The following is a 17,221-nucleotide window of genomic DNA, read 5'->3' on the forward strand; positions in this document are numbered from 1 at the left end:
TCCTAACCCCTCCCTCTCCTACAGGATTCCATTAGAAGAAGACTGAGCATATAGGAGATTTTGCTGATAATAAATTCCAAAAGGTACACTGGAAGTGTTTCAAGAGTCAGAGAGGGTTGAGAAAAAGGGACAAAACAGGGAATATTCAGAGATTTATAGGAATTAAGAGTGTAGGAGATGGGAGGGAAGTGTGCCAGGGCATTCCTGTAGTGACTGATATTAACAGAAATAAAGGATAATGAAATTAGCCCTAGTGGATTCAAGGAAGATAGAGTGAGAAGGCTGCAAGTGTTAGGGAATAAAGAGGAATAAATTACTGAAGCTTGGTCCAAAGGTTCAAGGAAGTCATCCTCTAAGTTCCAGTATACTAGTTTAAAATCAGGTGATATTAGGGGCGCCTAAGTAGCTTAGTCATTAAGTATCTGTCTTCGGCTCAGGTCATGATCCCTGGGTCCTGGGATCCAGCCCCACATCAGGCTCCCTGCTCAGCGGGTAGTCTGCTTCTCCCTCTCCCACTCCCCCTGCTTGTGTTCCTGCTCTCTCTCTCTGTCAAATAAATAAATAAAATCTTTATAAAAAACAATAAATAAAATAATATAAATCTGCATGACCACTGACCTGTTGATCTTATTCCAAAAATTTATACAGTGATTCTATGACTCAGCAATACCATGTTTACATACACAGAAAATCTATAAAGACATACTTGAAATTTGCAGCACCATCAATCAACTGGACATAATTGACATCTATAGACTACTTAATCCAATGACAGTAGAACACATATTCTTCTCAAGATCACATGGAGCATTCATCAAGACAGACCACGTTTTGGGCCATAAAGCATATCTGAACAAATTTAAAAGAACAGAAATCACACAGTGTCTACTTTCAGATCACAATGGAATTAAACTAGTAATCAATAACAGAAGATAAGTGGAAAATTGCAAAAGACCTGGAGATTAAAAACACACCTTAAAATAACACATGGGTCAAAGAAGAAATCTCAAGATAAATAAATACATTACAAAATATTTTTAACTAAATGAAGATGAAAATACAGCTTACCCAAATTTGTGAGATGCAGTGAAACACAGCCTTCAGAGACATTCATAGCATTAAATGCATACATTAGAAAAGAAGATCTAAAATTAACCATCTAAGCCTCCACCTTAAGGAACTAGAAAAAGAGCAAATTAAGTCTAAAGTAAATAAAAGAAATAATAAATAGTGGAGGAGAAATCAATGACATCAAAAACAGGAAATCAACAGAGAAAAATCAACAAAACTAAAAGCATGTTCTGCGTGGAACACTGGGTGTTATGCACAAACAATGAATCATGGAACATTACATCAAAAACTAATGATGTAATGTATGGTGATTAACGTAACAATAAAAAATTTAAAGAAAAAAAAAGAAGACCAACAAAATGGATAAACCTCTAGCCAGGCTAAGATAAAGAGAGAGAAGACACAAATCACTAATATTAAAAATTAAAGAAGGGACCTGACTACAGATTCCATGGACATGAAGAGGATAATAAAACAATGTTATGAACAGCTCTGTGCCCATAAATATGATAACCTAGATTAAATAAACCAATTCCTTAAAAAACAAAATCTACCAAAGCTCAGGCAAGAAACAGATAATCCGAATAGCCTTATATTAAAAAATTTAATCAATAATTAATAGCCTTCCAAAATAGAAAGCACCAGGCCCAAATGTGTTCAATAGTAAATTCTACCAAACATTTAGTAAGAAATTATACCAGTTCTCCACAATCTCCTCCAGAAGATAGAAGCAGGGGGAACTTACTCTATGAGGCCACAATTAACCTAACACCAAAACCAAACAAAGACATTACAAGAAAAAAAAAACAACAACTATAGACCATTATGGCTCATGAAAGATTTAAAATCCTCCAAAAAATATTAGCAAATCAAAGCCAACAAAGCCTAAAAGAAATTATACACCATCCTTTCCAGCCCCGGCCCCAGACGTAGCAGTTGCCGAGATGCTGATGCCCAAGAAGAACCAAATTGTCACTTATGAACTCCTTTTCAAGGAGGGAGTGATGGTGGCTAAGAAGGATGTCCACATGCCCAAACACCTTGAGCTGGCAGACAAGAATGTGCCCAACCCTCATGTCATGAAGGCCATGCAGTCTCTCAAATCACGAGGCTACATAAAGGAACAGTTTGCCTGGAGACATTTCTACGTACCTTACCAATGAGGGCATCCAGTATCTCCGTGATTACCTCCATCTGCCCCCCGAGATTGTGCCTGCCACTCTGTGCCACAGCCGCCCTGAGACTGGCAGACCATGGCCCAAAGGTCTGGAGGGAGAGCAACCTGCAAGACTCATATGAGGGCAAGTTGAGACACCTACAGATGAAGCACTGTGCCCCCTGGTGCTGACAAGAAAGCCAAGGCCGGGGCTGAGTCAGCAACGGAGTTCCCGTTTAGAGGCGGATTTGGTCGTGGACATGGTCACCTCAGTGAAGTTGGAGATTGTTTTGTGTTGAATAAATTTGTAGCCAGGAAAAAAAAAAAAAGAAATTATACAACATAACTAAGGGGGATTTATCCCAGGTATGCAAGGCTGGTTCAACACTTGAAAATCAATTAATGTAACCATTAAATCAACAAGCTAAAGAAGCAAAATCAAACGGTCACGTCAACAGATGCAGAAAAAGCTTTTGACAAAATCCAAAACCCATTCATGGTTTAAAAAACTCTCAGCAAATTAGGAATAGAAAGTTCCTCAACTTGATAAAGAACATTTACAAACAAAACCTACAGCTAACATCATACTTAATGGTGAGAAACTTGAAGCTTTCCCACCAAGTGGTACCTTCTCACCACTGCTTTTCAACATTGCAATGGAAGTCCTAGTTAATGCAATAAGACAAGGAAATAAAAGGTATACAGATTGAGAAGGGAGAAATAAAACTGTCTTTGTTCACAGATGACATGATAGCCTATACAGAAAATCTGAAAAAAATCAACAAAAAACCTCCTAGACCTAATAATCTATTACAGCAAAATTGCAGGATAAAAGGTTAATGTACAAAAGTCAACACTTTACTATATGCTATCAATGCGGAATTTGAAATTAAAGACATGTTATCATTCACATTACCACCCTCTAAAAATGAAATACTTAGTTATATAATAAAATATGTGTAAGATCTAAATGAGGAAAACTACAGAACTCTGACGAAAGATATCAAAGAAGAACTACATAAATGGAGAGATATTCCATGGTCATAGATAGTACTCAATATTGTCAAGATGTCAGTTCTTCGTAACTTGATCTATGGATTCAACACAATCCCAGTCAAAATCCCAGCAAATTATTTTGTGGATGTTGACAAACCGATTCTAAAGTTTATATGAAGAAGCAAAGGACCCAAAATAGCCAACTTGATATTGAAGAAAAAGAACAAAGTTGGAGAACTAATGCTACCCAACTTCAATACTTATTATAAAACTATGGTAATCAAGACTGTATGGTAATAGATAAAGAAAAAACAAATTAATGGAAGAGAATAGAGACAGAACAAACAGGCAGAAACAGACCCACACAAATATAGTCAATTGATCTTTGACAAAGGAAAAAAGCAACAAAACAACCTAGTCTTTTCAACAAATAGTGCTGGAACAACTGGACATCCACATACAAAAAAATGAATCTACAGACCTTCATAAAAATTAACTCAAAATGGATCACAGACCTAAACATAAAATGCAAAACTATAAACCTCTTAGAAGGTAACACGGGAGTAAACCTTGATGACACTGAGTGTGGCGATGACATTTTATTTAAATTTTTTAAAAGATTATCTATTTTTGAGAGACAGTGTGAGCACGAGCGGGGGAGGGGGAAGGGAAGAGGAAGAAGCAGACTCCCTGCTGAGCAGGGAGCCCGACGAGGGACTCAATCTCAGGTCCCTGGGGATCATGACCTGAGCCAAAGGCAGGCGCTTAACCAATTGAGCCATGCAGGAGCCCTGGCAATGACATTTTAGATACAACACCAGGGGCGCCTGGGTGACTCAGTCGGTTAAGCATCCAACTCTTGATTTCGGCTCAGGTCATGATCTCAGGGTCACGAGACGGAGCCCCACATTGAACTCTGCACTGGGCATGGAGTCTGCTTAAGATTCTCTCTCTCCCTCTCCCTCTGTCCCTCCTCCCCTGCATGAGCACACACTCTCTCTCTCTCTCTCAAAAATAACTAAACAACTAAATAAAAAATAGACCACCAAAGGCATGATCCACAAAAGAAATAATTAAGTTGGTTTTCATTAAAATTAAAAACTTCTGTTATGCAAAAGAGAATGAAGAAACAAGCCTAAGACTAGGAAAACATAACTGCAAAAGCTATCTGATAACAAACTGAGGGTTCTAGAGGGGAGGGGGGTGGGGGGATGGGTTAGCCTGGTGATGGGTATTAAAGAGGGCACGTTCTGCACAGAGCACTGGGTGTTATGCACAAACAATGAATCATGGAACACTACATCAAAAACTAATGATGTAATGTATGGTGATTAACATAACAATAAACAATTTAAAAAGAAAAAAAAGACTGTTATCCAAAATATACAAAGAACACTTAAAACTCAAGATAAGAAAACAAACCTGATTAAAAAACAGGCAAAAGATGTGAATGGACACCTCACCAAAAAAGATGGCAAGTAAGCATATGAAAAGATGTTCAACATCATATGCCATTAGGGATATGAAAATTAAAACGAGATACCACTATGAACCTATTAGAATAGCCAAATTCCAAAACACAATACCAAATGATGGCGAGGATGTGGAGCAACAGGAACTGTCATTCATTCCAGGTGGGAATGCAACATGGTACACTTTGGAAAACAGTTCTTCAGTTTCTTACAACTAAACATACCCTTAACCATATGATCCAGCAATTGGTCAAGCTCTTTGGTATTTATCCAAATGAACTGAAAACTTATGTCCAAAAAAATCTGCCCAGAGATATTTATAACAGCTTTATTCATAACTGCCAAATTTGGAAGCCACCAAAGATGCCCTTCCATAGGTGAATGGATTTATAAACTGTGGTACATCGGACAATGGAATATTATTACTCAGTGCTAAAAAAAAAAAAAAAAAAAAAAAAGAGCTATCAAGCCATGGTAAGACATGAAGAAATCTTAAGTGCAAATACTAAGTGAAATAAGCCAATTTGAAAAGGCAACATACTGTATGATTCCAACTATATGAAATTCTGGAAAAGGCAAAACTATGGAGACAGTGAAAAGATTAGTAGATGCCAGGGTTTGGAGGCAGGAAGGGATGAAAAGGCAGAGCACAGGGGGTTTTTAGGGCAGTGAAACTATTCTGCATGATGCTACAATGATAGATACATGTCACTGTACCTTTGTCAAAACCCACAGGATGTATACAACACCAAGAGCAAACTCTAATATAAATTACGGACTTTGAATGATAATGATGTGCCAATGTAAATTAATTGACTTTAACAAATGTACCACCCTGGTGCAGGATACTGATAGTGGGGGAGATTATGCACGTGTGGGAGAATGGAGTATAGGGGAACTCTCTGTACTTTCTGCTGAATTTTGCTTTGAACCTAAAAACTGCTCTAAAAAGCATAGTTAATAAATTTTTAAAAAAAACAACAAACTAGGAAGGCTCTATTTCCAGAATGATTAAGTACCTACTAAACTGACCTTACTGTAGTTATATTATATATAGTAAGTGTTTAATAATGAAACGAACTTATGGAATAAATAGACCTACTTTCAAATCAACAGGCTTCATATTACTCAACAGATCAGGATGTATAAGATCTGAGGATATAAACTAATGGGAAGTTTGATCTGCATGGAATAATCAGTGCTGCCTTTCTCAACATATAGGTTAAGTAAAGAGTCTACAGCCATGAATTGGGCTTTTATGTCAATCCTTCTTCCCTGGGTCTGAGGCCCACCTGGATTTTCTGCAGTGATTTGGGGAGAGATGATGATGATGATGACAGGTAACATTTATGGGAGTATGAAGTATGTTATACATATTAACTCAAAGCAAGAGTCCACAGCCCTAGGCAAGCTGAAAAGACCAGATGATGTTCTCAGTCAAAGTCACTTGAATAGGGAAGATTTGGTCCTAAACTCTCACTGCTGGGAATCTAAATAGAGAGATAATCATCTCAGCGAGGAACAGCAGGTAGTAATTAATGCCTAGTACTCACATTATAATTGTGAAATAATGTATAAGGTCTAGAGATGCTAAATTTATTTCTATAGGATGAAAAGGCCAGGTCAGATATATGCTGTTTTTACAAAGTTCCAGGGTAGAGTGCACATAACCCAGTCCGTTTGAGAAGGAACATACCTAAACACAACGAGAGCTTTGCTTTCCAGTCTCAGTAAGTCTCCAATCCCCTGGGTCCCCGTGCACTCTTCGTGGTGTCTTCTAATGTGAGAGTTAGTGTTTAAGAGTTTTATTGATTCCTGGAAAAGGTCCATGAGCACATTGAATAGCTGGATATGAACCCAGTAAAGTGAGAGAGAACCTTCTCCCAAGTACAAAGATCAATTTCAGAATCACCAGACTCTCAGTGTGCTTACACAACTATTCCACATGCACCCTCATTTTCTCCCTCCAAAGACACAGTAAACTGTGAGCAAGGAGACAAACCCAAGTGAAACAGACCTGTCTTATCTGGCTTGATGATGGGCTGTTGCATTGCTTTGGTACTGTTTTATTGCCCAAAGATACACAAGGCCCATGGCTTACCAAACCCATGCAGTAAGCTCTAAACGGCTTCCTATGGTTCTAAGCCTGTTCCATTTCCATTACACCTAGGTCTGGAACTTCCACTATAAATAATGTAGCAATGAACAGTATAACAGTGCAACAACCCCTGTAGCAAAGCTAAGGCCCCTCACTGGTTTCCCTGGGATGCAAAAATACATGTCTAGACTAAAGTGTATGGCTAACTCAAATAAGGTCTTCTGCCTCATAATTTTCCTATATTCCCCAGTCAGAGGCAACTAAATCAGTCATTATACTGTCTAGAGGAGCCCAGATTCCAGATAGAGCAGAGTCTGAATATATGAGATCTTTTGCTCAATTCCAATCAATACCAACATAAAACAAATATTCCTCTCACGTTTATTGACTCCTATTCTAATAAAGTTATCAGGAGTCCCATGAGGCAGAAAACCATCTTTGTAAGGACTGCCCCTTGGGCATGGTAGGACAACATTTAATAAAGCTCTTTTCACACAGCCCCAGATGACTGGAGCCATAACATGCTCTCAATATACCCCAACAGAGGCCATAGACCCAGGATACAAACCTGGCCCCAAAATATATACAAGACCAAAAGGAATGTCGGCAGGTCGAGGCAAGAAACAACTAAGAGTCAAAAACAGACTGAACACATTCTCCCATGGAAAGCATGCCCATGAACTGGGTATGCCTCAGTCAACCAAGTGAAGTAACAATGTAATATGCTGAGCCACACAAAGTGAGAAGTAGGAAAGAAATTAGGTGTCCCTGGCCACTCTTTCATCCCACCTTTCTTAACCTTCAAGCACTCACCTGTGTGGCCATGGAGTGGTGAGTGTGGCCGTGGTAGTGTAGGTGATGTGCTAGAGGTCACAATCAAACTCTTGCGGTTACTTGTCCGACAACTGCAATGAAAACAGAAACGTCAGTTATAACAGGGTCCACCATGGGCTCAGAGAACTTAAATGGCTACTGAGGAACAAGAGTGACATCATTCCATGGACTGAGCAGTATCCTACTTTAAACTGAACTGGGTCAGCAAATCCTGTTTGCCCCAGAAAGACTTCATAATTCATAGTGTTCCACCTTATAATAACTTTTGTCACTGTCTTGACTTTTATCTTGTATTACCATTGCACTTTTCTAATGTTTTGGTTTTGCTTCCCAAGCAAACTCAAGGAGCTCCTCTAAAGGTAACAACCATGATTTCATGGTATCTAAAGAAGAAAGGTCATGGTAAATTTGATTTAGAAAACAAAAAAACCAAGTCATATTCTCATATCTCATAAAAATTAATGTTCTTGCCATAAAAATGAAACCATTAACTTAACCCATGAAATTTATTTTTTAAAAAACTGCTGGGGTGCCTGGGTGGCTCAGTCATTAAGCGGCTGCCTTCGGTTCTGGTCATGATCCCAGGGTCCTGGGATCTAGCCCCACATCGGGCTCCCTGCTCCGCAGGAAGCCTGCTCTTCCCTCTCCCACTCCCCCTGCTTGTGTTCCCTCTCTCATTATGTCTCTCTCTGTCAAATAAATAAATAAAATCTTTTTTTAAAAAACCTGCTTAATCAAGAATTAAGTAATACTTTCATTTCACCATAAATTTCAGAACAGGCCTGTGTTCTTTCTAAAAACTGTCTTCCAATAACAGGTTAATTAATGCCTGAGGCTTTTTCTTGTGGTTGGAGAAAACCAAATCATGATGAAAAGCCATTTCATGTTATACTTGCTAGTGAAAATGTGTATAAATTTATTTGAAAGGCATTAGGGAAGCTTGTTATTTATATTCATCCAAACAAATATTTACCAAACACCTACTTGACACACCAGGCACTGTTCTAGATGCTAGGGAAGTGATAGGAAACAAGAGAAAGTCTCTGTCCTCAAACTGGAGTACTACTATGAAGAAAAATAAAGAGAGAGGGGTGGGGGGAGCAGGTGGAATGTTCAAGAAATAGTACAGTGGGTGACAGGAGGGGAGAATGATAGGAAAAGGAGTAGGTTATAAAGGCTATGGGGGTAGATCACAGCCAGACTCTGTAGTGCTGGTAGACTGTCATAAAGAACTACTGGAAATGTGACAAGAAACCACAGAAAAGGTTGAGATCAATCTCAAGAATGAGATCCTGATTAAGAAATAATAAGCACTTTTCCCTAAGAAACCATCGGGACGAATCTAATCCTGTCTCACAGCCCTCATTACCTTAGTCACCATCATATATCCAAGCTTCTCTTTCTCTAATTTGACACAGTCTCCTTCTATTCTCTGATCTTCCAACAAAAAAAGCTTATAATGTGCTTCCATGAACCCATTCTGTCATCAGCAAACTCCCTATATTCTCAACTTCTTTGTTCAACATTCATTTTATTTTTTTTAAAGATCTTATTTCTTTATTTGACAGAGAGAGACACAGTAAGAGAGGGAACACAAGCAGGGGGAGTGGGAGAGGGAGAAGCAGGCTTCCCGCGGAGCAGGGAGCCTGATGCGGGGCTCGATCCCAGGACCCTGGGATCATGACCTGAGCCGAAGGCAGACGTTTAATGACTGAGCCACCCAGGCGCCCCTCAACATTCATTTTAAATTCTAGTTCTAACTGAAACCTTGCTTAACCCCCCTCCCAATACACACACAGGACACCACAGTCCTGGTGAAATCCCAACCATTTTAAACCCAACTTTCCATCTATTTTACAACTGCATTCAGGCAGCTGAAGGGGACTAAAGAAAAACCCCAAATCATGCTGGCCAGTGTCTCTTTATATTTAAGATGATAACTGTCAAGCAGGTCTCCTTAACCATACTACAGTTACCTAGGCAGTGTGCGTTCACTCTCTCTCCAAGACAACTAATTCGCATCTTCTCTCCAAACTTCCAGCACTCCTTCCCCAAATCTCACCCTCATCTGCTGACTTTGCATTTTATTCAACTAGGGGTAAAAAGCAACAACACAAAAATCGTTCATATTCTGCTATACAAGTCTATTAGCCTAAACTCGTATCCATATACTCTAGTTTCCTATCTACAACAGAAGGAAAGACCATGCTCCTATCAAAGGCAACTACTCTGACTCTCTTCTGTAAGAAGTCTGCACCTATACTGCCCTCCCTCTCCGATGCCATGAATTTCTACTTCCTACTAAATCATTCTCATCATCATAGAAACATGCTATCATTTCTTCTACCTTACAAAAATAAAAACAAAATCCTTCCTAGACCTCCCTGACTTGTGCATTCTTTGCTCCCATCTTTAGGAAAGATTCCATGTGGGGGTTCTGCACTTGTCATCTTCACACCTTCATTTCCTATTCTCTCTTCAGCCCACTCTAAACAGTCATCCCCATCCTGCCACTGAAACCACTGCTGTCAAAATCACCAGATTTTGATCCTCATCTTATGTAACGTCAACATTTAGTTTTAACTCCCTCTTTTAAAAAATTTTTTTTAATTGGGATATAATTTACAGTCAACAAAATATACAGATCTTAAGTGCTCTGTTCAATGAGATAATTATATACATCCGTATAACATCCAAAACAAAAGGCAGAATAATTCTATTACCCCAGAAAGTTCCCATGTGCCCCTTTCCAGTCAACTCCCTGTCTCCCAATCACCTTCTTCTATCATATGGTATTATTTTTGTTTTACTGGATTTCCTATAAGTAGAATTGAATACTATGTATTTTTGTGTGTGTTTCCTTTTTGTTCAACCTAATACCTGTGTAACTTCCTGAGACACTTTTCTTTGTTTACTTTCTACGACATGATGATTTCCTGGTCTTCCTATCTCACTAGTTGCTCATCTTTTATTCTCCTTTGCTAGTTCCTTTTCTCCCTGACCACTAAATCCTTTAGTACTCCGGGGCTCAGATCTGAAATATCTTTTTTCTCTCTCTACACTCACTCCCTAAATGGATTTTTCTCCAGTTTCATAGTTTTTGAGAGAGAAGGAGAGCATGAGCTGGGAGTTGGGGGAAAAGGGCAAGGGAGAGAGGAGAGAGAATCTTAAGCAGGCTCCATGCCCAGCATGGAGTCCGATGCAGGGCTTGATCTCATGACCCTGAGATTATGACCTGAGCTGAAATCAAGAGTCAGATGCTTAACCGACTCAGCCACTCAGGTGCCCTTCCAGTTTCATAGTTTTAAATCTTTGATGTTGATGATACCTAGTGTTTTATTGCTAACACTGTGCTCTCTCCTGTGAGTGCAAGACTCATATTCAAGTGCCTACTTGACATCTCCAACTGGATGTCTTAAAAGGCATCTCAAATTAACATTTCCAAAACAGAGCTCTTGAATTTCCCTCTAAAATCTGCTGCTCCTCCCTAAGTTGTACTATCTCACTGCGTGGGACCACCATCCATCCAGATGCTCAGGCAAAAACCTATGAATCATTGTTCTTTCTCTTTTCTTCACACCCACATCCAAAACTACCAGCAAGTTCTGTGGAATTATACCTTAAAAATATATCCTGAGTGCAAGCCATTCTCATTACTTCCAATATTACTACTACTCCAGTTCAAGTCTATAAAAGATTTCCGAAGGATCTTCCTTCCACTTTGGTTCTTCCTGCCCACCCCCCTGCTCCTATCAGTTTATTCTTCACCTTATCAGCCACAGTAATATTTTAAAAACCATAGATGAAATCATGTGAATTCCCTTTTTAAAAACTCCAATGGCAGAGCACCTGGATGGCTCAGGCAGTTAAGCTCCTGACTCTTGATTTCAGCTCAGGTTATGATCTCAGGGTCCTGGGACCAAGCCCCACGTAGTGCTCCATACTCAGCAGGGAGTCTGCAGGAGATTCTCTCTCTCCTCTCCCTCTGCTCCTCCCCCACTCACACGTGAGCTCTCTCTTCTCTCTAAAATAATCTTTAAAAAAAAAAAAAAACCCTCCAATGGCTTCCCATAACATCTGGAATATAACTCAAACTCCTTACCATGGTGATTCAAATTAACCCTCCTATAAAGATTTTTTTTTTAAGATTTTATTTATTTATTTGACAGAGAGACACACAGCGAGAGAGGGAACACAAGCAGGGGGAGTGGGAGAGGGAGAAGTAGGCCTCCCACCAAGCAGGGAGCCTGATGTGGGGCTTGATCCTGGAACCTGGGATCATGGCCTGAGCCGAAGGAAGACACTTAACTGACTGAGCCACCCAGGCACCCCAAAGATTTTTTTTTTTTAAAGTTAAGGATCTTAGGTAAGATTTTGTCTTTTGGGTTTTCTTAAAAAGAAACATAGCTATGTTTATTCAGCCCCTTGTTCTAAGGGCAAATAGGATACAAATATTGTCACTAGGCCCTTCAGTTTTGAACATGAGAAATTTTACAAAACATACATATGAAACTATATTGACCCTCAGAGAGCTTACCCAGATCAAGGTTATCCTGAGTCAAAAGATACATCAGAGACTTCCGTACTTCAGGTCACCCTATTCCCTCAATAATTAATGCGCTCCCCTCCTGGACTTACCTAATTATACCAAATTTTTAGAAAGCATGAGCTCAAATGAGGATTTGTATGAATGCTCCTTTATTCTTCCAAGCAGGAAAAAGTCTCTCTTTTCTTTGCACTCCTTTAGTACTTGTAGCTTATCCTACTCGCAGTCTAAGTGTCACTGTGGTACAGTAGAAAGAGATAGGGCTTTGCAATTAGAAGATCTGAGTTTGAGGGGCACCTGGGTGGCTCAGTCGGTTAAGCGTCTGCCTTCGGTTCAGGTCATGATCTCAGGGTCCTGGGATTGAGCCCCGCATTGGGCTCCCTGCTCAGTGGGAGGCCTGCTTCTCCCTCTCCCACTCTCCCTGCTTGTGTTCCCTCTCTCACTGTGTCTCTCTCTGCTAAATAAATAAATAAAATCTTTAAAAAGGGGGGGTAGGCAGCAGCCATTGGATTTGGGGCCCACCCTCATCCAGTGTGACCTCACCTTAAAAAAAAAAAAGACCCGAGTTTGAAATTGGCTGTTTGACCTTGAAAAAGCCTTATAAATGCTCATGCTCTGGTGTTCCCAATTATAAAATGAAGATAAAATAAACCTTATGTGTCATTCTGGACTCCTCTCTTTCTTTTATATATCAACCCATCATAAATTTTGTTGGCCTTGACATCAAAATATATCCAAATCTGATCATTTCTTACTTCTTTTACCACTACCACCTTGGATCAAGCCACCACCACCTCTTATCTGAATTAAATAAACTAGCTTCCTCATTGGTATTCCTGCTTCCACTTTTGTTCCCCTGGTATCTATTCTCAACAAAACAGCCTTTAAAATATAATTCAGAAAAGACTTCTACTTCCAATCCTGATAGAGTAACAAATAATATAATTACCCTCTCACCTTATATAATAAGCTAGACCAAAAAAAAAAAGAAAAAAAAAGGAACAATTTTCAGACCCTGGACAAGTAGTAATTCAGGACAGCGACTGCTAAGAGAAGGGGCACAAACAACCTGAGCCCTATGATTACCCCAGCTTACTATTTGAAAAGACTTCCTAGCAGCATGCAGGGAAGAAGGGACCTGCACAGAGCCTGGCAGTCTCCCTGAGTTGAGAAAACTACCCAAGAAAAGGAGGTGAAATTCCTCAGTATACACATAGGGTCAGGAAAAGTTTGTGCTCCCACCACTTAGAAGGGGAAAATCTGGTTATTCATGGGACAGCAGCAAGAAAAAACTAGTCCTAAATGCTACTCTGGTCCTACCTAACAAAGCTTAAAAGCAATCCTGAAAAAGATCAAACTATTGGGGCGCCTGGGTGGCTCAGTCATTAAGCATCCGCCTTCGACTCAGGTCATGATCCCAGGGTCCTGGGATCGAGCCCCACATTGGGCTCCCTGCTCGGCAGGAAGCCTGCTTCTCCTCTCCCACTCTCCCTGCTTGTGTTCCCTCTCCTGCTGTGTCTCTGTCAAATAAATAAATAAAATCTTAAAAAAAAAAAAAGATCAAACTATTTCCAAGTAACTTAACTGTATCCCAGAACAAGGCTCAAAAATATTGAAAGGAATAAAAATGACATATCTGATAAAGGGTTAGTATCCAAAATATATGAAGAACTTATAAAACTCAACACCCAAAAAAACAATCTGGTTTAAAAATGGGCAGAGGACACAAATAGACATTTTTCCAAAAAAGACATATAGATGCCCAAAAGACACATGAAAAGATGTTCAACATCACTCATCATCAGGGAAATACAAATCAAAACCATGATGAGATACCACCTCACACCTGTCAGAATGGCTAAAATTAACAACACAAGAGACAACAGGTGTTGGTGAGGATGCAGAGAAAGGGGAACCCTCTTATGCTGTTTGTTGGTAGGAATGCAAACTGGTACAGCCACTCTGGAAAACAGTATGGAAGTTCCTCAAAAAGTTAAAAATAGAACTACCCTGGGATCCAGCAATTGCACTACTAGGTATTTACCCAAAGAATACAAAAGTACTGATTCAAAGGGATACATACACACTGATGTTTATAGCAGCACCATCAACAACAGCCAAACTATGGAGAGAGCCCAAATGTCCACTGACAGATGAATGGATAAAGAAGAGGTGGTACACGTACACACACACACACACACACACACACACACACACACACACCGGAATATTACTCAGCCATAAAAAAGAATGAAATCTTACAATTTGAGACAATGTGGATAGAGGTATAAAGAGTATTATGCTAAGCAAAATAAGTCAGTCATAGAAGGACAAATACCCATGATTTCACTCATTTGTGGGATTTAGAAACAAAACAAAGGAACATAGGGAGAAAAAGAAAAAAAAGAGAGGAAAACCAAGAAACAGACGCTTAACTATAGAGAACAAACTGATGGTTACCAGAGGGGAGGTGGGCAGGGGGGGTGGGTTAAATACATGATGGGGATTAAGGAGAGCACTTGTTGTGATGAGCACCAGGTGTATGGAAGTGTTGAATCACTAAATCCTACACCTAAAACTAGTATTACACTTTATGTTAACTAACTGGAATTTAAATAAAAAAGGAATAAAAAATATTCAGCATATAACAAATCCACACTGTTTTGTATGTAATGAAAAATTACTAGGCATGGAAAAAAGCAGGAAAATATGACCCATAATGGGGGGGAAATCAATAGATGCAGAAATGATACAGATGATAGAACTAAGAGACCATTAAAATTGTTATTATAACTTTATTCCATGTTTTCAATAAGCTACAGGAAATTATCGGCATGTGGAGAGATTATGAATATTTACGATATTTAAAGAACACAAATAGAACTTCTAGAGAATAAAAGTCTCAGATGAAAGTTAAACTGGAGGGCATTAACAGAGATGAGGCACTGCAGAAGATCAGTGAATCCAGACATCGCAAGAGAAGCTATGCAAAATGAAACAGAAAAGCAAATTTTTAAAAATGGAAAGAGCAACAGTGAGCAGTGGGACAACTTCAAGCAGACTAGACGTGTAATTAGAGTCCCTAACTGGAAGAGAGAGGCCCAAAAAAATTTGAAGAAACAATTGCTGAAAAATTTCCAAATTTGATAACTATAAACTCACAGATCCAAGAAACCCAATGAACCCCAAGCACAAGAAACATGAAGAAAAATATACCAAAGTACATCATAATCAAATTACTTAGAACCAGTGATAAAATCTTAATAGCAACACATAGAAAAATTATGTAACACACAGAAGAACAAAGATAACAATGACAGCAGACTTCTCATTGGAAAATGATACAAGCCAGAAGATAGAAAGAAACATCTAAAAATATGGAACCCCAAATTCAATACCAACTGAAAATATCTCTCAAAAAGGTAGCCAAAATAATGACTTTTTCACGCATACAAAAGGTGAAATAATTCATTAACAACAGACCTGCATTAAGGCCTTCAGGCAGAAGGACATGATACCAGATAGAAATCTAGATCTACACAAAGCAAAGCACCAGAAATGGTGAATATATGGCAAATATAAATCTTGTTTTTATTTTTAAAATCACTTTAAAGGATAACCGGATTTTAAAGGAAATATAATAATTTACTGTGGGCTTTACAAGCCTATGTAGATATAAAATGTGGGACAGCCACAGCACAAAGGCTCAGAGGGAAGAATGGAAGTGCACCACTGTGAGGCTCTTACATTAAATGTGAAGTGATATAATATTACTTGAAGGTAAACTGAAGTGAGTTAAAATTTTATAATATAAATACTAATGCTACTTAAAAAAAGGTATAGTTAATAAGGCAACAACGGAAATAAAATGGGACCATAAAACATACTCAATCCAAAAAAAGGCAAAAAAAGAAGGGAAAAAGAAGTACAGTTGGGCAAAACAGAAAACGAGTAATAAGATAATAGATTTAAGCCAATTACACCAATAATCACATAAAATATAAATGTTCTAAATACATATTTGAATTACGGCAGAGACTGTCAGATTGAACAAAACAGCAGGGCCAAACTATATGCTGTTTATTATTTGTGACAGCCAAAAACTAGAAACCACCTCGAATATCCACTGACATGAACGATAAATCATAATATGTCCATACAGTGGATGACTATCCAGTAATAAAAAGGAATGAACTACTAAGTCACACAATGGATGAATCGCAAAATAATTATGATGAAAGCAAGAAGCCAGACATAAAAGAGTACATACTGAATGATTCCATTTATATTAAATTTAAGAAAATGCTAACTAACCTACAGTGACAGCAGATTAGTGGTTGCCTGACCAGAGGCAGGAGAGGGATTATAATTTGGGGGATTTATAAATATGTTTATCTTGACTGGTTTCACAGATGTATACATATATCAAACATGGTTTCACAGATGTATACATATATCAAAACCCATCAAATCGTACATTTTATAAACATGTACAATCTAGTATAATTCAATCATACTTCAACAATACTGTAAAAAAAATTTTTTTAATGTAATATCAAAGTCAATCTTCTGCTTAAAAGTCTCCCTGTCTCACTGAAAGTAAAAGTCAACGTTCTTACAGTGGACTACAAGGCTTTACATGGTCTGGATCTCCATTTCCTCTTTCCCTCTTATTCACTCTACTCCAGACACATGGGCTTCCTCCCTTTTCTTAGAGTAGGCCCAGCGTGCCACTGCCTCAGGGCCTTTACAAATGGTATTTCCTTTGCCTCTGTTTCCCCAGATAGCCTCATGGTTTGCTTCCTCACCTCCTTCAGGTTTTTGTTCAAGGGCAGTCTTCTCCATGAATTTGTCCCTAATCATTCTATTTATTTATTTACAAAAAGATTTTATTTATTTATTTGACAGAGAGAGCAAGAGCAGGAACACAAGCAGGGAGGGTAGGAGAGGGAGAAGCAGGCTTCCCACTGAGCAGGGAGCCCGATGAGGGGCTGGATCCCAGGACCCTGGGATCATGACCTGAGCCGAAGGTGTCTGCTTAATGATTG

General features: G+C 38.9%; 1 protein-coding gene and 1 pseudogene across 6 annotated transcripts in view; one reads left to right on the forward strand and one right to left on the reverse strand.

Moving 5' to 3' along the window:
• The window catches only part of MAST2 (microtubule associated serine/threonine kinase 2), a 215,286-nt gene that overhangs the window by 55,582 nt on the left and 142,483 nt on the right, over positions 1-17,221 (reverse strand). For all 6 annotated transcript variants that reach the window (XM_073902677.1, XM_025856596.2, XM_073902678.1 and 3 more), the window contains one exon: positions 7,607-7,698. In XM_073902677.1, the coding sequence (XP_073758778.1) occupies positions 7,607-7,698 (92 nt within the window). The remainder of the gene's footprint in view (positions 1-7,606; positions 7,699-17,221) is intronic.
• Positions 1,992-2,573, forward strand: LOC112811606 (small ribosomal subunit protein eS10-like; annotated as a pseudogene).

The sequence above is a fragment of the Callorhinus ursinus genome, unplaced genomic scaffold (genome assembly GCF_003265705.2).
Source record: "Callorhinus ursinus isolate GAN/ISIS: 27379988/994484 unplaced genomic scaffold, GSC_fseal_2.0 scaffold18, whole genome shotgun sequence".
NCBI lineage: Eukaryota > Metazoa > Chordata > Mammalia > Carnivora > Otariidae > Callorhinus > Callorhinus ursinus.